This window comes from Nelumbo nucifera, chromosome 6 (assembly GCF_055504915.1).
Source record: "Nelumbo nucifera cultivar China Antique chromosome 6, China Antique-T2T, whole genome shotgun sequence".
In the NCBI taxonomy this organism is placed as follows: domain Eukaryota; kingdom Viridiplantae; phylum Streptophyta; class Magnoliopsida; order Proteales; family Nelumbonaceae; genus Nelumbo; species Nelumbo nucifera.
Window position 1 is genome coordinate 34,469,862 of NC_142654.1, and position 18,399 is coordinate 34,488,260.

Genomic DNA, 18,399 nt, shown 5'->3' on the forward strand with positions numbered 1-18,399 from the left:
GACATGTTTGAATGGAAGTGAAAAAAATTCTGCAGATCCGGAGATCCCAATAGTGTTGGGGTGCCATGTGTACAGAATACAGACGTGTTTATTCACGATTGGTTACGTAGCCGGTTAAACACGTTTCTGTTAACAGTCAGTCTTACTGTTTTGGGCCCGAGATCAGGCCTGCGGGCCTAATTACATGTCCAAGCCCGACCGGGGTGCGGGCCGGGCTGTCGGACTACCCGGCCCATGAACATGAACAGGTCTAATCGTCCGTAAGAAAACGACTGTGACATGTTTGAATGGAAGTGAAAAAAATTCTGCAGATCCGGAGATCCCAATAGTGTTGGGGTGCCATGTGTACAGAATACAGACGTGTTTATTCACGATTGGTTACGTAGCCGGTTAAACACGTTTCTGTTAACAGTCAGTCTTACTGTTTTGGGCCCGAGATCAGGCCCGCGGGCCTAATTACATGTCCAAGCCCGACCGGGGTGCGGGCCGGGCTGTCGGACTACCCGGCCCATGAACATGAACAGGTCTAATCGTCCGTAAGAAAACGACTGTGACATGTTTGAATGGAAGTGAAAAAAATTCTGCAGATCCGGAGATCCCAATAGTGTTGGGGTGCCATGTGTACAGAATACAGACGTGTTTATTCACGATTGGTTACGTAGCCGGTTAAACACGTTTCTGTTAACAGTAGATTCGGAGACAGCTAAAAGATTAGAAAGCTGCACCAACGTTGTTAATAGCAATCTTCCATTCTTTTCTTAGTTCTTTTACCAAGGGCGAACGGGCAGCGGCAGCTGTGGCCGCGGTGGAGAAAGATACAGAAATCCCAGGCGAATAGGCGATGGTGAATTAAGTAAAGTGGCATGGCAGAGAATTCTGAGAAAACTGATAGTAGAGACGAGGTTGAGATCGTTCTTAAAACCGTTGGACCCGCCCGTCCCTCTCGCATCAAAGTCCCGTCTTCCATAAAAGTAAGCATTCACTCTCATCTTCTTAATTTGTTCTGTCATTAGATTAGTAAATCATAATTTCAGATTGGTAGTGAATGAGGAATCTACTTTTATGTAAGATGGGTATTTAGGTTGAGTCCTGTGAATGTCACTACCTGATGCAATTTCCGTCTAATGATCTAATCCAACGTTTCAATTGTTGAATTTGGTCTCGCGAAAATTTGAAAGACTCGAAGCCAGACATTCCTGTAACTTCTAATTCATTAAAAAAAAAGTAGAGTACATGAGATATGTTTAACAGAACCAACCAGAAAACACCAAAATAACTACATATATAGAAGGAGATCTGTTACCATACAAGTCTCTGTGGACACCAGCTTTAGCTAAATCATCAGCCACTGAGTTTAACTCCCTAGGGATCTAGCTAATAACTACACTCATCGAAGCCGTAATGTCTCCTGCTTCAGCCAAATAGTGAGCCAACCTCCACGCCACCATCTTTTCTCCTAGCCATTTTATAGTATTTGCTGAATCGCCTTCAGTGGCTAGGCGAATTATACCCAGAGCTCTTGCTATTCTAAGCCTTTGTTCAGTCATTAGACCCAATTGGGCCAGTAAAGGTCCAACAAATGTTTCCATCTCTTTCTTGGATTACACTTCCAATCCCCCCATTCACCCAGATTACCTGTAGAACTTCCTTTGAAGCTTAACTTCTCCACCTCTTCCCGTGTGGTAAGGACCTGGAGGGAGATTGGTGTCAAAGGAGAGGAATACAGAAACTCAGACACATTCCTTTGCAAATCACTCACCAAAACTCCTTTGATGTCCATAGAGTTCGTCACCCATAAGTTACACAAGTAAGTTAAATGAGAAAGCAAGTATTCAAAGGATCTGGATTTGTTTTCAAATATTTGATTATTTCTTTCTTCGCACACCCCCACATCACAACATGTACAATAGTACAGCAATAAGTTTTTCCTCTTCTTCCAAGGCCTCTACCCTGCCACTGTCAAAGAATGTACACCCTGTGCTTGGGATGTACCCAGCTGTATCTCACAAGACTCATAAAAAATGCCAAATTTTCCTTGTTTCTGGATAGTGAAGAAGGATGTGCCTAGTTGATTCACTGTCCCAAAGGCACAAAATGCACACATGAGGGAATTATGCCTCTGTTCTTCCTTTGAATGAGGTCACAAGTGTTAATTCTCGTCAAGCTCACTTCCCACACACACAAAAAAAAAAAAAAGAAATTATGGAAGAAAAATGAGAACACCAAATCTGTTTGAAAGGGAACTTGGAGTCATCCTGACCTGGAACAAAAGCCCTGAAAAAGGATTTGGTTGAGAACTTACCGGCAGGGTGTGAAATCCAAACACAAAGGTTAATGGCCCGAAGGAAGATATAAACCTCACGTTTGGAATTCTATCCCAACAGTTTAATTTATGGCCAAGGCTTTCACTAAATTTCATGGTCATCTACCAAATGCAATTCAACTTAACAAGACCATATGAGGTTGGTTACATCCTTTTCACCATTCCACTCTATGTAGGGCCATTTCCATGGTTAAATCGTGGTCTCTTATATCATTTTTTACAACCTCAACCCATGCTGTGTTTTTTTGCCTGTCCCTATCTCTTGATAAGATACCAAGTGAAAAATTATTTTTAGTGCTCATGTTTGTACAATACAAAAGTAATCAAAGAAGGATTAAGGTAGGGGTGTACAATTGGTCAGTTCAGTTAGAACTAAGACCTAATCGACTATTCAGGTTAACCATTATCATCAACCGAACTAGATCTCAAAATTGAACTGAACCAAACCAAACTGAATCCTGTTTGGTTTTCAGTTGGGTTGGGCCTATTAATGAGTTGCCAAAGCAATGGAATACCAATTACCAAGGCAAAAGATAACTGTTCCTATACTAAAGCAGTCAGCTTTTCCTCTGTAGTGTTTACTCTTCAGTCTTCAACGTGAGTATGCGATAGTGTCTTTGTCTCCTCCACTTCCAATTTCCAACTTCCTAATTGATTAGATTTTCTTTTTGAGAATTTGAATGGGACACGACATGCACATAGGGTGGGGTGAGGTGGTGGGGATATGGGAATGGGGATTTAAAATTTAGTTGGGGGTATTTAGGGGTTATGAACTTAGGTTTAAGATATAAATATATATATTTATATAACATATTAGTATGTATATTATATTAATTCAGTTTCCGGTTTGGCTTGGTTGAAAATTTTCACCAAACCGAACTGAAACCAAAAACCGAAATTTTAGGAAAATGTAAACCGACTTGACCAATATCCAAATTAACCGAACCCAACTATCTTATTCACTTCGGTTTAGTTTGGTTTTTGGTTAATCATCCAAATTTGAACACCCCTAGATTAAGGTGTAAATTGAGTAAATGGGGGGGGGGGGAGGGAATGCAAGGACTCATTGGTCCATAGTCAGTATTGAGGATCGACAAATGCTGGATTTAGTCCTAGGACATTGGTTTCATTCTTCACCCACACTTTACCAACTAAGCTAACCAGCACATAATGATATCCCGCTTATAATTAATTTAGAGAATTAAGAGGTAACAGTCTTTAGGAGCTCCTTTATGGTGAATGATGTGGAGGTGATAGGGAATAGAAATAAAAGATCAACTATCTCATGCAAGGAAGATAAATGGTTGTGAATTGGAGATAGTGGCACTGTTATTTGCTTGTTTTAAGGATGTTATTTTTCATAAATGGGATAAAAGGACAATTATGTTCCAAACATGTGGAGCTTTTGAATTATTCCACTCTGTTAGACTTCACAGAACAAGGGTATTTTGGTCATTTGGGTGTATCTGTGTGAGAGTGAAAGGTCTGTTTTATTCAGGTCTAAGTTGTGTGTCCCATCACTTATGAGGGCAATATAGTCTTTCTTGTAACCAAACTTGTTTTGAGATAAATACAAGTGGGTTGACTAGAGAGGACTGATTTTCCTCATCTGGCCGAACCCTTCTTCTTCTTCTCCTTCTTCTTCTTCGTCTTCTTCTTCTCTTCTTCTTCTCTTCTTCTTCTTTACTTTAACCTAGAATCAAATAGGGATTTTACATGGTATTAGAGCGATAAAACCTAGTTCTCTTTTCCCTTTTTCTCTTCTTTCCTCATTATTTGTCTTCTTCCTGGGTTCACCGCCAACCATTTCAGCTTTCTTCGATTTTCTTCTAGCCTGAGTGGAAGCTCGACAAAAGGCCAAAAAGGAGTGGTCATTTTGTGGTTTTGGAGGTGAGTATGCTTCCAGTTACTATGGTGGTGGTTGTTGAGGTGGTGTACTAGATGCCCTCTATTCTGTGATACGAAGAGGGTTGTTTGTGGACAGGTATGAACAGTTTTGTTTTTCACCCAAGTAGTGGACTGTAAATGCTGTGTTTTGGTTCAAAATATTTTGTTGTGGTGGTGTGAAGTGATTAATATGCATATCAGCCTTGTTCTCCTTTGTTTTTACCTCGTATGTGTGCTGAAAGTAGGGTTTTTCGGCTGCTGAAGTTCATGACAGTAGTGGTGTGGTGGTGGTTGTATTGTGTTGAATGGTGTGTGGATGATTCTGAATAGTTGAAAGTAAAACCTTGTGTCGTGTGGTGGTGTTCATACTGATTTCTGTGGTGGTGTTCATACTTCCTTGTGAGGTGAGCAGATTTAGTTGAAAATGTCGTCAACCGGAGATGGTAGTGACAACAAAACTGGGGTTATGATCTCTCTAGATTATCTGAATGTTCAAATGACATCCATTAAGCTGAATGGTGGAAACTATGTGCCTTGGGCCAAGTCGGTGGAGGTGTTCTTAAAGGCCAAGAAGAAGGTGAAGCATGTGAGAGAGGAAAAACCTTCCTCTGACTCTCTAGGGTTTAGTGATTGGGAGCAGGAGGATGCTCAAATTATGACATGGTTGTGGAATAGCATGGAGCCAAAAATCAGTATGAACTTTATGTTCCTAGATACAACTAAAGAGATCTAGGGTCATGCTAAGAAACTGTATTCTGGGCAAGACAATACAACTAGGGTGTATCAGTTGTACCAAGAGTACTTCAATCTGAAGCAAGGCAGCCAGAGCTTGGAAGAATACTATGCAAGTTTGAGGAATATCCGAAATGAGCTTAACGTGTATCATCCTCTGACACCGGATGTTCAGGTTAAGCTACAACAACGTGAGCAACTTGATGTGACGAGGTTTCTGGTGGGTTTGAAGGCTGAATATGAACCTGTCCGTGCACAAATACTGGGGGGGGACTACCCTTCCCTCACTTGAAGAAGTGTTTGCCCGTCTTAGGAGGACATCTATTGAGTCTACAGAGTATTATTCTCTCTCAGACAGATCTGGTTTAGTGGTGGCTAGGGGTGGAGGCCGTGGAAATAGAGGTGGTGGTGGTGGTGGTGGTTGTGGACTTCCAAGAAACCGAGATGGTCCCATGTTTAACCGTGCTGGTGGCCGGAGTGGAAGTCGTAGTAAAGGAAGAAGTAATGGTCATAGGAAGTGTACATACTGTGGATTAGAGGGGCACACTGTTAATTTTTGCTATGATTTACATGGTCCACCCAACACTTGGGCTAACCATGCTGTGACTAAGGGCAGTGGTACAGTTAGTGAAAATCAGCAAACGGATTAGATTCCCTCCACATCTATTGGTGCTTCTGGGTAGGAGATGGTTAGTGTACCTCGTGCAGTTTATGAGCAGTTCCTTCAGACATCTTCTCAGCAGAACACAACTACCCTTGCCCATTCAGGTATGACTTGCTTGGCTTCCAAACCTTCACACTGGATCATTGACTCCGGAGCCTTGAACCATATGTTTGGGAATCTAAATGTATTCTCTTCTCTTTCTCAGTCCTCCACTTCTCAAACAGTTACTCTTGCTAATGGTTCTACATCTCCCATTTGTGGTGTTGGTGATGTTGATCTCTCATTATCCTTATCATCTGTTTTATATGTTCCCTATTTCCCTTTTAACCTTGTGTCTGTTAGTAGATTAACAAAGTCACTTAATTGTTCCATAACCTTTTATCCCTCTTCTTGTGTGTTTTAGGATCTCAAGACGGGGATGAAGATTGGTGGAGGGCATGAGGCAGGTGGATTGTATTACCTTGATGGTGGTGGCCCTCTAGTTGCCTTTCAGTTGTCTCTTACTCCTCTTCAATGGCACTGCAGACTTGGTCATCCTTTTCTCAAAACTTTGAAGTTGCTGGTTCCTTATTTGAGTCATCTTTCATCGTTGGATTGTGAATCGTGTCAACTTGGGAAACATCATAGAGTCTCTTTCAGTCAAAGAGTTGATAGTCGTGTTTTAGTCATTTTTCTTTAGTTCATTCTGATGTTTGGGGTCCAATCAAAGTGATTTCACACAATGGCTATAAGTATTTTGTAATTTTTGTTGATGACTTTTCAAGAATGACATGGATTTATCTTATGAAAGAGTGAATTGTTCTCCATTTTTCAGACATTTTATGCTAAAATACGTACACAGTTTGGTGTTCATATTAAAATTCTTCGCTCTAGTAATGCAAAAGAGTACATCTCAACACCATTTCAGCAATACTTAGAGCATCATGGGATAATTCATCAAACCTCATGTTCCTACACCCCACAACAGAACAGTGTAGTTGAATGCAAAAATCAACATCTCTTTGAAACTGCTCGGTCTATGATGCTTAATATGAATGTTCCAAAGCGTTTTTGGAGTGATGCTGTCCTCACATCATGTTTTCTCATCAATCGGATGCCCATGTCCATCTTTGGAAGTCAATCCCCCTTCTCCGTGTTGTTTCCCACCTTGTCCCCGTTTCCTCTTACCCCGAGAGTCTTTGGGTGTGTTTGCTTTGTTCAAAATTTGGGTCTTGGTTTAGACAAATTAGATGCACGAGCTATTAAGTGTATCTTCCTTGGATACTCCAGGACTCAGAAAGGGTATAAGTGCTATAACCCTAACTCCCATAAGTCATTTGTGTGCTCCGATGTCACCTTCTTTGAATTGTTTTTTTTTTCTCGGACATTGTGGTTCCTTCTCCTTCCCCCGTAGTTCCTCTTCCTGTCCCTGTTGAGGATCCTCTTCCCGTGGTTCCCATTCTAGTTGCAGTTCCCCTTGTAGTTCCTCCTCCCATGCCAGTTACTACTGAGAGGCCACCAATTAGACAAGTGTATACACACGGAAGCGCACCGGCTCCTCCTCCAATCCAGCCCTCGTTGACAGATCCTGTGGTTGCTTCTTCTCCCTCGGACCTTGATCTTCCCATTGCCTTGCGGAAAAGTAAACGCACTTGTACTTCTCATCCTATTTCCCACTATGTTTCCGTTGCTCACCTTTCTGCTTCTCATCGCAACTTTATATCATTGCTATCATCTGTTTCCATTCCCAAGACTGTCTAGGAAGCCCTTACCTCCCCAGGGTGGCGGCAAGCAATAGAAGAGGAATTATCTGCTCTACAACACAACCACACGTGGGAACTCACTGCTCTTCCTCCTGGTAAGCATGTTGTTGGGTGTAAGTGGGTCTACACAGTGAAGTATCTCCTAAATGGCAGTGTGGAACAATTGAAGGCCAGGTTAGTGGCCAAGGGCTATTCTCAGTTGTATAGTGTGGACTATATGGAGATATTTTCTCTTGTGGCTAAAATTGGTTTAGTTTGGGTGCTGATTTCCTTAGCTACTATGTATGGTTGGCCTCTTTTGCAACTAGATAGTAAAAATGCCTTTCTGCATGGTGATCTCATTGAGGAGGTGTATATGGAGCAACCACCAAGTTTGTTTCTCAGGGGGAGGATGGTAAGGTTTGTAGACTCAAAAAGGCAATTTATGGATTGAAACAATCTCCACAAGCGTGGTTTGGCCGGTTTAGTGAAGTAGTGAAAAACTTTGGGATGAAATAGTGTCTGGTAGAAAATTGTGTTTAGCCATGACTCAAAAGATGGGAAAATCTTTCTAGTGGTGTATGTGGATGATGTTGTCACAACCGGGAGTGACAGTAATGGGATTGACAGGTTGAAGAAATTTCTACAAGACCACTTCAATATGAAAATCTTGTTAGGTGCTAAACCAGTAGAGACTTCTATGGAACTGAATGTCAAGTTGAGTGTTGATGCAGGTGAGGAGTTTGATGATCCTAGAAGATACAGGAGGTTGGTGGGAAAGTTGAATTATCTGACCATTATTCGTCCAAATATATCATTTGTTGTGAGTATGGTGAGTCAGTTTATGCAACATCCTCGGATTCCTCATTGGGAAGCAGTTCTAAGGATTGTTAGGTACTTGAAGGGTGCTCTAGGCCGTGGTTTGCTATATAAAAGTGGAGGGCCCCTTGAGATAGTAGGGTATACAGACGCTGATTGGGCTAGTTTTGTATCAGACAGGAGATCAACTACAAGGTATTGTACCTTCCTTGGTGGCAATCTTGTAACTTGGAAGAGCAAGAAACAAGCAGTGGTGGCAAGAAGTAGTGTAGAAGCTGAGTACAGAGCTATGGCTCATACCACATGTGAACTGGTATGGTTGAAGAACTTGCTACAAGAGATGGGGTTCTCAGTTGACAAACCCATGAGACTATACTGTGATAACCAAGCAGCTGTTCACATCTTTTCCAATCCAGTATTCCATGAGAGAACCAAGCATATTGAGGTTGATTGTCACTTTGTAAGAGAGAAAGTGATCAGTAAAGTGATAACCACATCTCATGTGAGCTCGGGATATCAGAGGGCAGATCTCTTTACAAAGGGATTGTTTTGAGGCAAAGTAGATTATATTTGCGACAAGCCGAGACTATATGACATATACTCTCCAGATTGAGGGGGAGTGTTAGAGTTCACAAAACAGGGGTATTTTGGTCATTTGAGTGTATCTGTGTGAGAGTGAAAGGTCTATTTTATTCAGGTCTAAGTTGTGTGTCCCATCACTTATGAGGGGCAATATAGTCTTTCTTGTAACCAAACTTATTTTGAGATAAATACAAGTGGGTCGACTAGAGAGGACTGATTTTCCTCATTTGACCGAACCCTTCTCCTCCTTCTTCTTCTTCTTCTTCTTCTTCTTCTTCTTCTCTTCTTCTTTCTCTTCTTTTTCTCTACTTTAACCTAGAATCAAATAGAAATTTTACACACTCCAACATTCAGTTCAGTCTTATGTTTCTCCTCTGCTCTATAATATGGCCATTATGGTTCTCTATGATAGCTAGGGGTGCAACCGAACCGTGAGCATATTTTTGAAACTGGATTGTTCGTATCAGTTTCTTAAGAATTCAAATTGTAACTGAACCGAATCAATTGGTTAGCTGGCTGACCAGTTTGGTTTTTATTTTTGTGATATATATTCTATATGTATACTGGTTATTTTTATTAGCTGCAGTTTTTTTTAATAAGTTAACCAACCAAACTGATTGGTTCAGTTAACTGGATTTTTCAGTTCAGATTTTCCAGTTTCTGTTCAGTTTTCCGATTTTTCATGAGCACCCCTATTAATAGCCATAGCTTTCAGGACTGAATTAATCAAGGTTTATGGTATCAGTAGTGTCTCATCATAATCAAGTCCCAGTTCTGTGTCATGTGAGCAATGCTTTGTTCTTTTATGCAACTATACACTGAACAGAGATTAGGCTTCTTGCTTCCCTTTAAGCAAAGGCTCTGCCCTTAGGTTATATTAATTGTGTTATGCCACTCTGTCTTGTTCAATGCCATATTGTTTAAGACTTGTCCGAACAATATGTAGTCGTCTGCATGAATCTTGTTTTGCCATTCCATCTAAGCCTTATCCCATATGGGGTTGGCTACATTAATTCTCTTTCACCATTCAGTGTGTTCAGTATCATATCCATTGTTAAATTATGAGCACTTAAATAATTTAGTTCTTTCTACTTTCTAGTCAATACTTTCTATAATTAAGAATAATAACATATGAGGGCCTGATAGGTAGATGAAAGAGATAAGAGGGGGAAGAAAGAAAGAGAGAATCAGCTATGTCATTGACTAATCTATGCATCCATGTAAATCTTGCATTCATCTCCCTTGCCAGAGTTCTTATCTCGCTCATGTTTTGTTCCTTATCCAATGGAAGTTCTTTGTGAAGTTATTACACCTGTTCTTTGCACTTTATTACATGCATAGAAAATTTAAGTATCTTAGCATATGGTTAAATTGCGCACATAAATATCATGCAATTGCTTCAAGTAACTTTTTGGTGTGGGTAGAATCTTTCAGCTACTTTGGCATGCTTGTTAAATTAGAACATGGAAAGTTCATGTTAAATGTGCACTGAAAATTTATTGGCTGTTGAAACAAATAAATTGAAATGTTTTCTGATGTTTTGTGCACCTCCTTAATTTGGAAAAGAATCTAAATACCTTGTAGTTTACTTAGGCTGTTTTTGTTGAGAGATTCACTTATGGTTTTTCTTTTTTTATCTTTTCTTTTGAACATGTCTATAAGTGTTTTGAATGACATAAATGCAATCCTAAAACCTTTTTAATTAACTAGCAATATTTTTGTAACTTGATTAAGGTATTTCCCTATAAACTTTATTGAATTTGTCTTGTGTAAAATGTTTAATGCAAAAGTACAGGATCCAATAAATAAGTTATCCACAACCATCTTTAGTTAGTTTTGTAGGACATTAAATTTTTCTGAGAACTGTCAAGAAACTTCTATCTAGTTCTTGTGTTTGATTAGATGATATTCACGATATTTAACATTGCAAAACCATGTTCATTTGTACCATGATCAGGTCCAGGATTTAAGAAATTTGATTGCAAAAGATGGCCATTTACCGGTTGATCATTTGAAGCTTATTTTGCGTGGTGAGACATTGCATGACAAGAAAAATGGAGATGATGTGCAACTTCAGCTTAAAGATGGAGGTTTCGTTCAATTCCATGATCTTACCAAATTTTTAGTCACTTAATTCAGTCTTCTATGTTAGTTTCTACGCTTGTGAGATTGTTAACTATTATGTCAATACAAAGCTTCAAGGAATATAAATTATGCATAAGTCGAAAACTTGAAATTACCGTTTAATGGTTAATGGAAGTCATACAATTAACAATACTTGTTAAGAGTCGGCTGTAGAGGGGTGTTTTGGTCATTTTGTTTTATGTTAAGAGTTTGGTGTAATATTTATTATATCTTAGGTTAAGTGGTGCCCCACACTTAAGCAGGGGCACAACAGTCTTTATGTTTTAATTAGAAACTCTATAAATAACAATTTGGCCGACTAGAGAAATCTATCTTTTGTCTTATGGTATTAATCTGTGTCAAAGGAAGTATATTCTTGATCTGTTAGAGGAGACAGGATTGTTGGGTGACAAACCAGCTAAAACACCCATGGAACCAAATGTCAAGTTGAGTAGTGATGTAGATGAGGAGTTTGAAGACCTTGGAAGGTACACAAGGTTGGTGGGTAAGTTGAACTACCTAACCATTACTCAGCCAAATATCTCATTTGCAGTTAGTGTGGTGAGTCGGTTTATGCAAAATGCTTGGATTCCACATTGGGATGCAGTTCTAAGGATTGTATGGCACTTGAAGGGAGCTGCTCCAAGTCGTGGCTTGTTATATAAGAGTGGAGGAAGCCTTGAGATAAAGGGATCCATTAATGTTGATTGGTCTGTTCAATATCTGACAGGGGGCTAGTTCAATATTGTACTTTTCTTGGGGGCAATTTGGTGACATGGAAGAGCAAGAAGTAGATGGTGGTAGCAAGAAGCAATGCAGAAGCATATTGTGAACTAGTGTAGTTGAGGAACCTCTTACAGGAGATGGGGTATTCGATTGATACCTCTATGAAGCTATATTGTGACAACCAAGCTATAGTTCACATTTCTTGCAATCTAGTTTTCCATGAGAGAACAAAATATATAGAAGTTGATTGTCAAGACTGCTGGAACAAACCAATAGAAGGCAGTTAATCAGTTTTACAAGAGGAACAGAAGGCAGTTAATCAGTTTTACAAGAGGAACAAAAGGCAGTTAATCAGTTTTACAAGAGGAGGCCACATCAGCACAACTAACCAACCACTTGTAACAACTGCCATCCACTTGTAACAACTGTAACAATCAAGATTGTAAAACTATAAGTAGTAGAGCAGAAAAGGAATAAGGGAATGACTCTTTCAACATTAAACTCTCTCTCTCTCTCTCTCTCTCTCCTTCCAAGAATTCAGGAGGTTGGCCCCTCAAAGAGCCCTGAGTTAGGTAGGTTCCTAACAATTTGGTATCAGAGCCAGCATGACCAACACAAGAAACATGTCAGTAGACACCCGAATGGGTCAGATGGAGGTAGAGATCCATCGAATGTCTTCAGATCTCAAAGAAATGAAGGAAGGCTTCATGCTCTCCTCCTTCGACTGGAGCAGGGGGCAACGAACACTGATAGAGGAAGCCAAGAAGAGCACAACAATGAAAACAACCGCAAAACAGGGGCGGCAACAAGAATAGCCAAAATCGACTTCCCCATCTTCTCAGGCGGTGACCCAACTCCCTGGATTCTCAGAGCTGAAAGGTATTTCGATTACCATGAAACACTGGGGCAAGATAGGGTAGCTCTGGCTTCTGCGCATCTTGAAGGGGAAGCTATCCTCTGGTTTCAATGGTACAAAAGGGGGCACCCTCGTCAAACCTGGGCAGACTTCACGGATGCCATGACTGTCCGTTTTGGATCATCTGGGTTCGAAGATCTTGATGAAAATTTGGCAAAGTTGCGGTAGGTGGGATCAGTAAAGGAATACCAAATGGAGTTCGAAAGGCTGGCCGTGAGAGTCCAAGGGTGGACGGAGAAGGCATTGGTGGGAAGCTTCGTCGGCGGCCTAAAAGAAGAACTGCGATTGGAATTGAAAGCGATGTAGCCCACTTCGGTCATCAATGCGGCAACACTAGCGAAATTGTATGAGGACAAGTTCAGTCGAGCAAGAAAGGTGCAGCGACCATGGGGTCCAGAAGCAAGAAGGGAGCAAGAAAGGACGACAGCACCAGACAAGGAGGAAGGAGTACTGGGCCCAGGCCCACTGGTTCCTTTCAAACGGCTGACTTGGGCAGAGATGCAAGCCCATAGAGACAAAGGTCTCTGTTACAACTGCGAAGAGAAATTTGAGCCGGGCCATCGCTGCAGGAAACAACAAACGTTTCTCCTCCAAATAGATGCCGAAGAGGAAGACGACATCACTGGTTGCGGAGAATCTAACCCAGGGTGGGAAATACAATCCAATGGCACGCCTGAAATATCCTTACAAGCCCTTACGGGACTTGCGTCCCCTTAAACAATGAGAGTTGCAGGGCTGATTCTAGGATGCCAAGTGTCAATCCTCATAGATAGTGGCAGCTCCCTTAACTTCATAACTCAAGTCTTGTTGGATAAAATGGGACTTCCGATTCAACCAACAACGGCCTTTACGGTTCATGTGGCCAACGGTAACAACCTATCTTGCAATAGCATTTGCATGGGCCTACCACTAAAGATTCAGGGTCATCAGTTTGCGGTGGACCTATATCCTCTTCATCTCAGTGGAGCAGACGTGGTGCTAGGCATTCAATGGTTAAGACAGCTAGGACCCGTGGTCTGTGATTGGGCCCGTCTCACCATGGACTTCACATCAGGAAACTCTACAGTCCATCTACAAGGGCAAACATGCAAGGGCCCCAAGGCCCATCAGTCTTGCAACACTGACAAAGCAAAGAGGAGATCCAGATCAGCCCATATTCATGCACATGGACTCAAATTTTCCTACTTAGATCTGCAATCAAATTTTCCTACATTAGACCTTGAGGGCAAGGTCACTCTAAAGGAAGGGGGGATTGTCAAGACTGCTGGAACAGACCAACAGAAGGCAGTTAATCAGTTTTACAAGAGGAGTTCACATCAGCACAACTAACCATCCACTTGTAACAACTGCCATCCACTTGTAACAACAACTTCCATCCACTTGTAACAACTGTAACAATCAAGATTGTAAAACTATAAGTAGTAGAGCAGAAAAGGAATAAGGGAATGATTCTTTCAGCATTAAACTCTCTCTCTCTCTCCTTCCAAGAATTCAGGAGGTTGGCCCCTCGAAGAGCCCTGAGTTAGGCAGGTTCCTAACATTGATTGTCACTTTGTGAGAGAGAAGGTGCTCAGTGGAGTGATAAGTACTACATATTTAAATACAAGAAGTCAATGGGCAGGCTTGTTCACCCAAGGGTTGAGTCGAGGAATAGTGGATTACATATGTAACAAACAACTAACAAGCTGGGACTATATAACATATGCTCACTAGCTTGAGGGGGAGTGTTAGAGTCAGCTGTAGAGGGTTAATTTGGTCATTTTGTAGGGAAGTCTATCTTCTCTAGTTCGAACCAATCTTTCACTTCTATTTCTTCTCTTTTCTTCTCTTCCATCTATTCGTTCTCTCTTCTCTCTTTTTCTCTGTTATTCTGGAATTAAAACCAGCACTGATCTGAGTTTTTATCTTATTCTTCAAAAAAGCCAGTACAGATCTGAATTTTATCAATACTTATGGAAGCTTTGATAAGCCATGCAGTTAACTGCTTGCAGAACTAATAAGATCTAACAAAGAACTCTATGCTAAAACGGATTTTTGTTTTTTAAATTTGTATTTCATTAATTGTTAAGAAGAGAACTTCTCAAATATATGCTTGGAAGAAATACAAAGTCTTACTATCTTACTACCAATATGCATTATTTGAAGTTTCAGACGATGCCAAATTGAGTACTTTGCTTGCTAGTGACCCTGAGAAGAAAGTCATTCTCTAAAAAGGTAGTGGCTTACTGACACAGGCATTTCTTGAATCGTAAGGTGCCATGTGATAAGCATTTGGGTCATTTTGATTAACTTTTCAGGTCACTTCCCATAGTAAATGTGGGATTTGATGACCTCCTGAGGTGTGTATTCTTGTTGATCATTTTCTCTTTTGCGGTTATATGAATCCACTTCACGTTTGACTTGTTGGTATAGTGTCACAAACTGGCTTCATTGATAAGTTGTCCCTAGAGATATGAACTCTATTATGGATGTTCGTGATAGGATTAGGACATGGAAGGGCCATTTCATATAGCTTCAGATCTATGCCTATCTGGTTTTATTGAAGGCTATCATTTGCATGTCTTTGTAGGTTGTGCACACCTGCCATACAGCATGGAACTAGGGCACTTAGTAATGTGGACTAGATGGTCTTTTTATAAAGAAACGTCACACTACTGGTGCATGCAAAGGCAGATCAAAGCAATGACAAGAGAAGCAGGAATTAGACTTTTTAATGGGTTCACAGATCAGTTAACAGGTTTGCTGATTCCTTTGAAAAGAATGGGGTTTATAGAAATTGGCTTTTTCTTTCGGGGGAGGGGGGTGGTTTCCAATGTTGTACAGATAAGGAAGGGATAAATACAATTATGCCTTTTTGTAAAGAGGAATTAAAATTGGGTTCTTCACAGCCACTTATCCGGGCTGTTCTGGGCAGCTGTACATATTTAATACTAATTTCAATTAATGGAATTTTAGTTATCAATGACAAAAAGATGGTCCTTGTATAATTAATAGTATTTTATGCATGTAAGATGAGTTTGTGCAATTTGCATCAGATGCCTAAGTAGGCAGGATACAAACAAGGCATCACCTCTGCATTAACTTGGTTGCACTAATGCTAAGTTAGATGGGTTTTAATTCCCACTCAATTATTGATTTTCTACTATTTCCAATTTGACAATTTGCAGAGCATGGTCCATGCTACAAGAGATTTTGTTTCATCTGTTTGTTTGAGTTTTCAATTTATTGACTTTTGTTACATTTTCAGATTCCCTGATAGTAGCTGTGAAACCAAAATCTCCTGTTAAACGGAATGATGGGTTTGATGACGATGACGACGATGATGATCTGGTTAGTAACTCAACAACTTTGTACTTTCATTGAACTAATTACACATACCAGTTTAAATGTTTTAATAAATATCTCCCTCTTATATTTTGTGAATTTTCAGAAGTTTCAGATTCCAGAATCATCAAGTTGGTGGAAGAAGAGGCTTTTCTCTTTTCTTCATGACAAATTGAAGTTACCTTGTGAGCATTCACTTAAAATATAGTTTTTGTACTTGAATGTGCTTACCAGATTGCATAACCTTTTCTTTTCATTGATATTTATAGGTATCCTGTTGATGGCAATTTTCTCAATGAGTCAAAAGGCGTGGGTCTTCATCATTCTATGGTTTATTTTGGCACCTATTGCGTATAGATTAGACATAGGACCCCTATATGTGAGTCTATGTATCTTCTCAAAATTTTTCTTTGTTAATAACATGATAAATTTCCTAGTAAATGTTTCTATTTGATACCTAGTTTAGGGTCTTTTGATAGGTTTAAATCCTAATTCTGGACTTCCTTATACATAAACAAGAGATGAAATCATAGGCATGAAAAATTGCATTATCAAAAACCAATTCTGTTTGCAGAAACTTACTTTTAAGTTTACCATATACCTTCAAAGGATTTCTTTTATATGTTTAAAAATACCTCACTTGACAAAGTACTGATGGTTAACCAACTTGTCAGCTTGGTGATAATATTACTGTAGAAATACAGTAGATCAACACTTAATGGTGGTCCCCACAATATTTTTATTGTTTTTATCTATGTTATAACTTTGTTATTTACTGTTATGTAGTGTTTTGTTCTCTGCTATAGGTGGCAGGGGCATTTCTGTCATTGTACTCATTTTTATTCTTTCTCATATAAATAGCATTGAGTGGGGTGGCAGGACTATTCTATTCTGCTCCCTTTTTTTTAATCTTTTTCTTTGTATTCTCTCTTCTCTCTATATTCTGCACTTTTCTTCTCTTTTCTGTCTTCTTTTCAGTGCTGAAATCTAACCTAAACTAGGTTCGGCCATCACTAGGGGTGCTCATGGTTCGGTTAACCGAACTGTGGGCCTATTTTTGGAACTGAACTGGTCCTACTGGCTTCTGGAAAACCGGTAACCAAAACCGAACCAAAGCCGATCAGTTAACTGGTTGACCGGTTTGGTTCGTCGGTTTTTCAGCTTTTTTATATTTATGATATATTATAAAAAATATATAAATATATAATAAATAAATAAATAAATATAATATTATATTTTAAATAATAAACAATATATTATATATTATAAATATATATTTATATATAATGCATATTTATTAATTTATAATATATAGAAAATATAAAATATATATTCTTGGCAATAAATCCGATTGAAAAATGAGGAAGAAGAGAAGAGAAGGGAAGAAGAGAGAAGAGAAGAAGGAAGAAGGAAGAAGAAAAGGTTTGGAGCAATGGAACAGTACTGGCGGCGCCAACTTCTATTATATTATATAGGGCGATAGAAATAAGAAGGGAAAAGACACCTATGCCCCTGTTGTAAGTGAAGTACAATAACAGAAAATAAAAAAGGCTTTAACTAGCCAAATAGACCCTAACATAAATAACTAAATTATTTCAACACTCCCCCTCAAGTTGGAGCATAGATATCAATCATGCCCAACTTGTCACACAAATCATTGTGCCGCACATGATGAAGACCTTTGGTGAAGATATCTGCAAGTTGCTCTTTTGAGTTGACATATGGAGTACACACTTCTCCATTTACAAGTTTCTCTCTAACAAAATGCTTGTCCACTTCAATGTGTTTCGTCCTATCATGCAGGACTGGATTAGCAGCAATATTGATGGCAGCTTTATTGTCACAGTAGAGTGACATATGGTTGCTCTGCAAAACCCAGTTCACCTAACAGATTTCTTATCCACATGATTTCAGCAACCCCATGAGACACCGCTCTATATTCTGCTTCAGCACTAGATCTAGCCACCACACTTTGTTTTTTACTTCTCCATGTGACCAGGTTTCCTCCTACAAAGGTACAATACCCATTGGTAGACTTTCGGTCATCAACTGCCCCTGCCCAATCAACATCAGTATATACTTCCACCTTTAAGTGTCCATGTTTTTGGAACAACAAACCAGCTCTTGGAAACTTCTTGAGGCATCTAAGGATCCTCTCTATAGCTTCAAAGTGAGTTGTCCTAGGATTGTGCATGAACTGACTAAGGACACCCACTGCATAAGCAATATCAGGCCTGGTCATAAACAAATACAAGAGTCTCCCTACAAGTCTTTGGAACTTCTTCACATCTTTCAAAAACTCTCCCTGACTGTCTCCCAGCTGATGATTAGATTCAATTGGTGAATCAATTGGTTTTACCCCCAACTTGCTTGTATCTTCTAGTAGATCTAGTACATATTTCCGTTGGGAAATAAAGATGCCCTTGTGAGAGCGGGCAACTTTAATTCCAAGGAAATAACATAAGGGGCCTAGATCTTTCACCTCAAATTGAGTGGCTAAGAATTTTTTGTCTTTGTATTTCAGCCTCCCAATTTCCTATGATCACTATGTCATCCACGTACACAATTAGAGCTACAATTT

The 18,399-nt window shown here is 39.8% G+C and overlaps 1 protein-coding gene across 2 annotated transcripts in view; it reads left to right on the top strand.

The window, feature by feature from the left end:
- The first annotated feature begins 740 nt into the window (after nucleotides 1-740).
- LOC104606454 (ubiquitin family protein) overlaps nucleotides 741-18,399 on the top strand; it is a 30,820-nt gene continuing 13,161 nt past the window's right edge. The window contains exons 1-6 of one of the 2 annotated variants that reach the window (XM_010271672.3): nucleotides 741-971; nucleotides 10,686-10,818; nucleotides 15,064-15,231; nucleotides 15,742-15,824; nucleotides 15,925-16,003; nucleotides 16,088-16,197. In XM_010271672.3, coding sequence (XP_010269974.1) covers nucleotides 864-971; nucleotides 10,686-10,818; nucleotides 15,064-15,231; nucleotides 15,742-15,824; nucleotides 15,925-16,003; nucleotides 16,088-16,197 — 681 coding nt within the window. In that variant the 5' untranslated portion in view covers nucleotides 741-863. The remainder of the gene's footprint in view (nucleotides 972-10,685; nucleotides 10,819-15,063; nucleotides 15,232-15,741; nucleotides 15,825-15,924; nucleotides 16,004-16,087; nucleotides 16,198-18,399) is intronic. The other variant, XM_010271673.3, reaches the window with a different exon arrangement.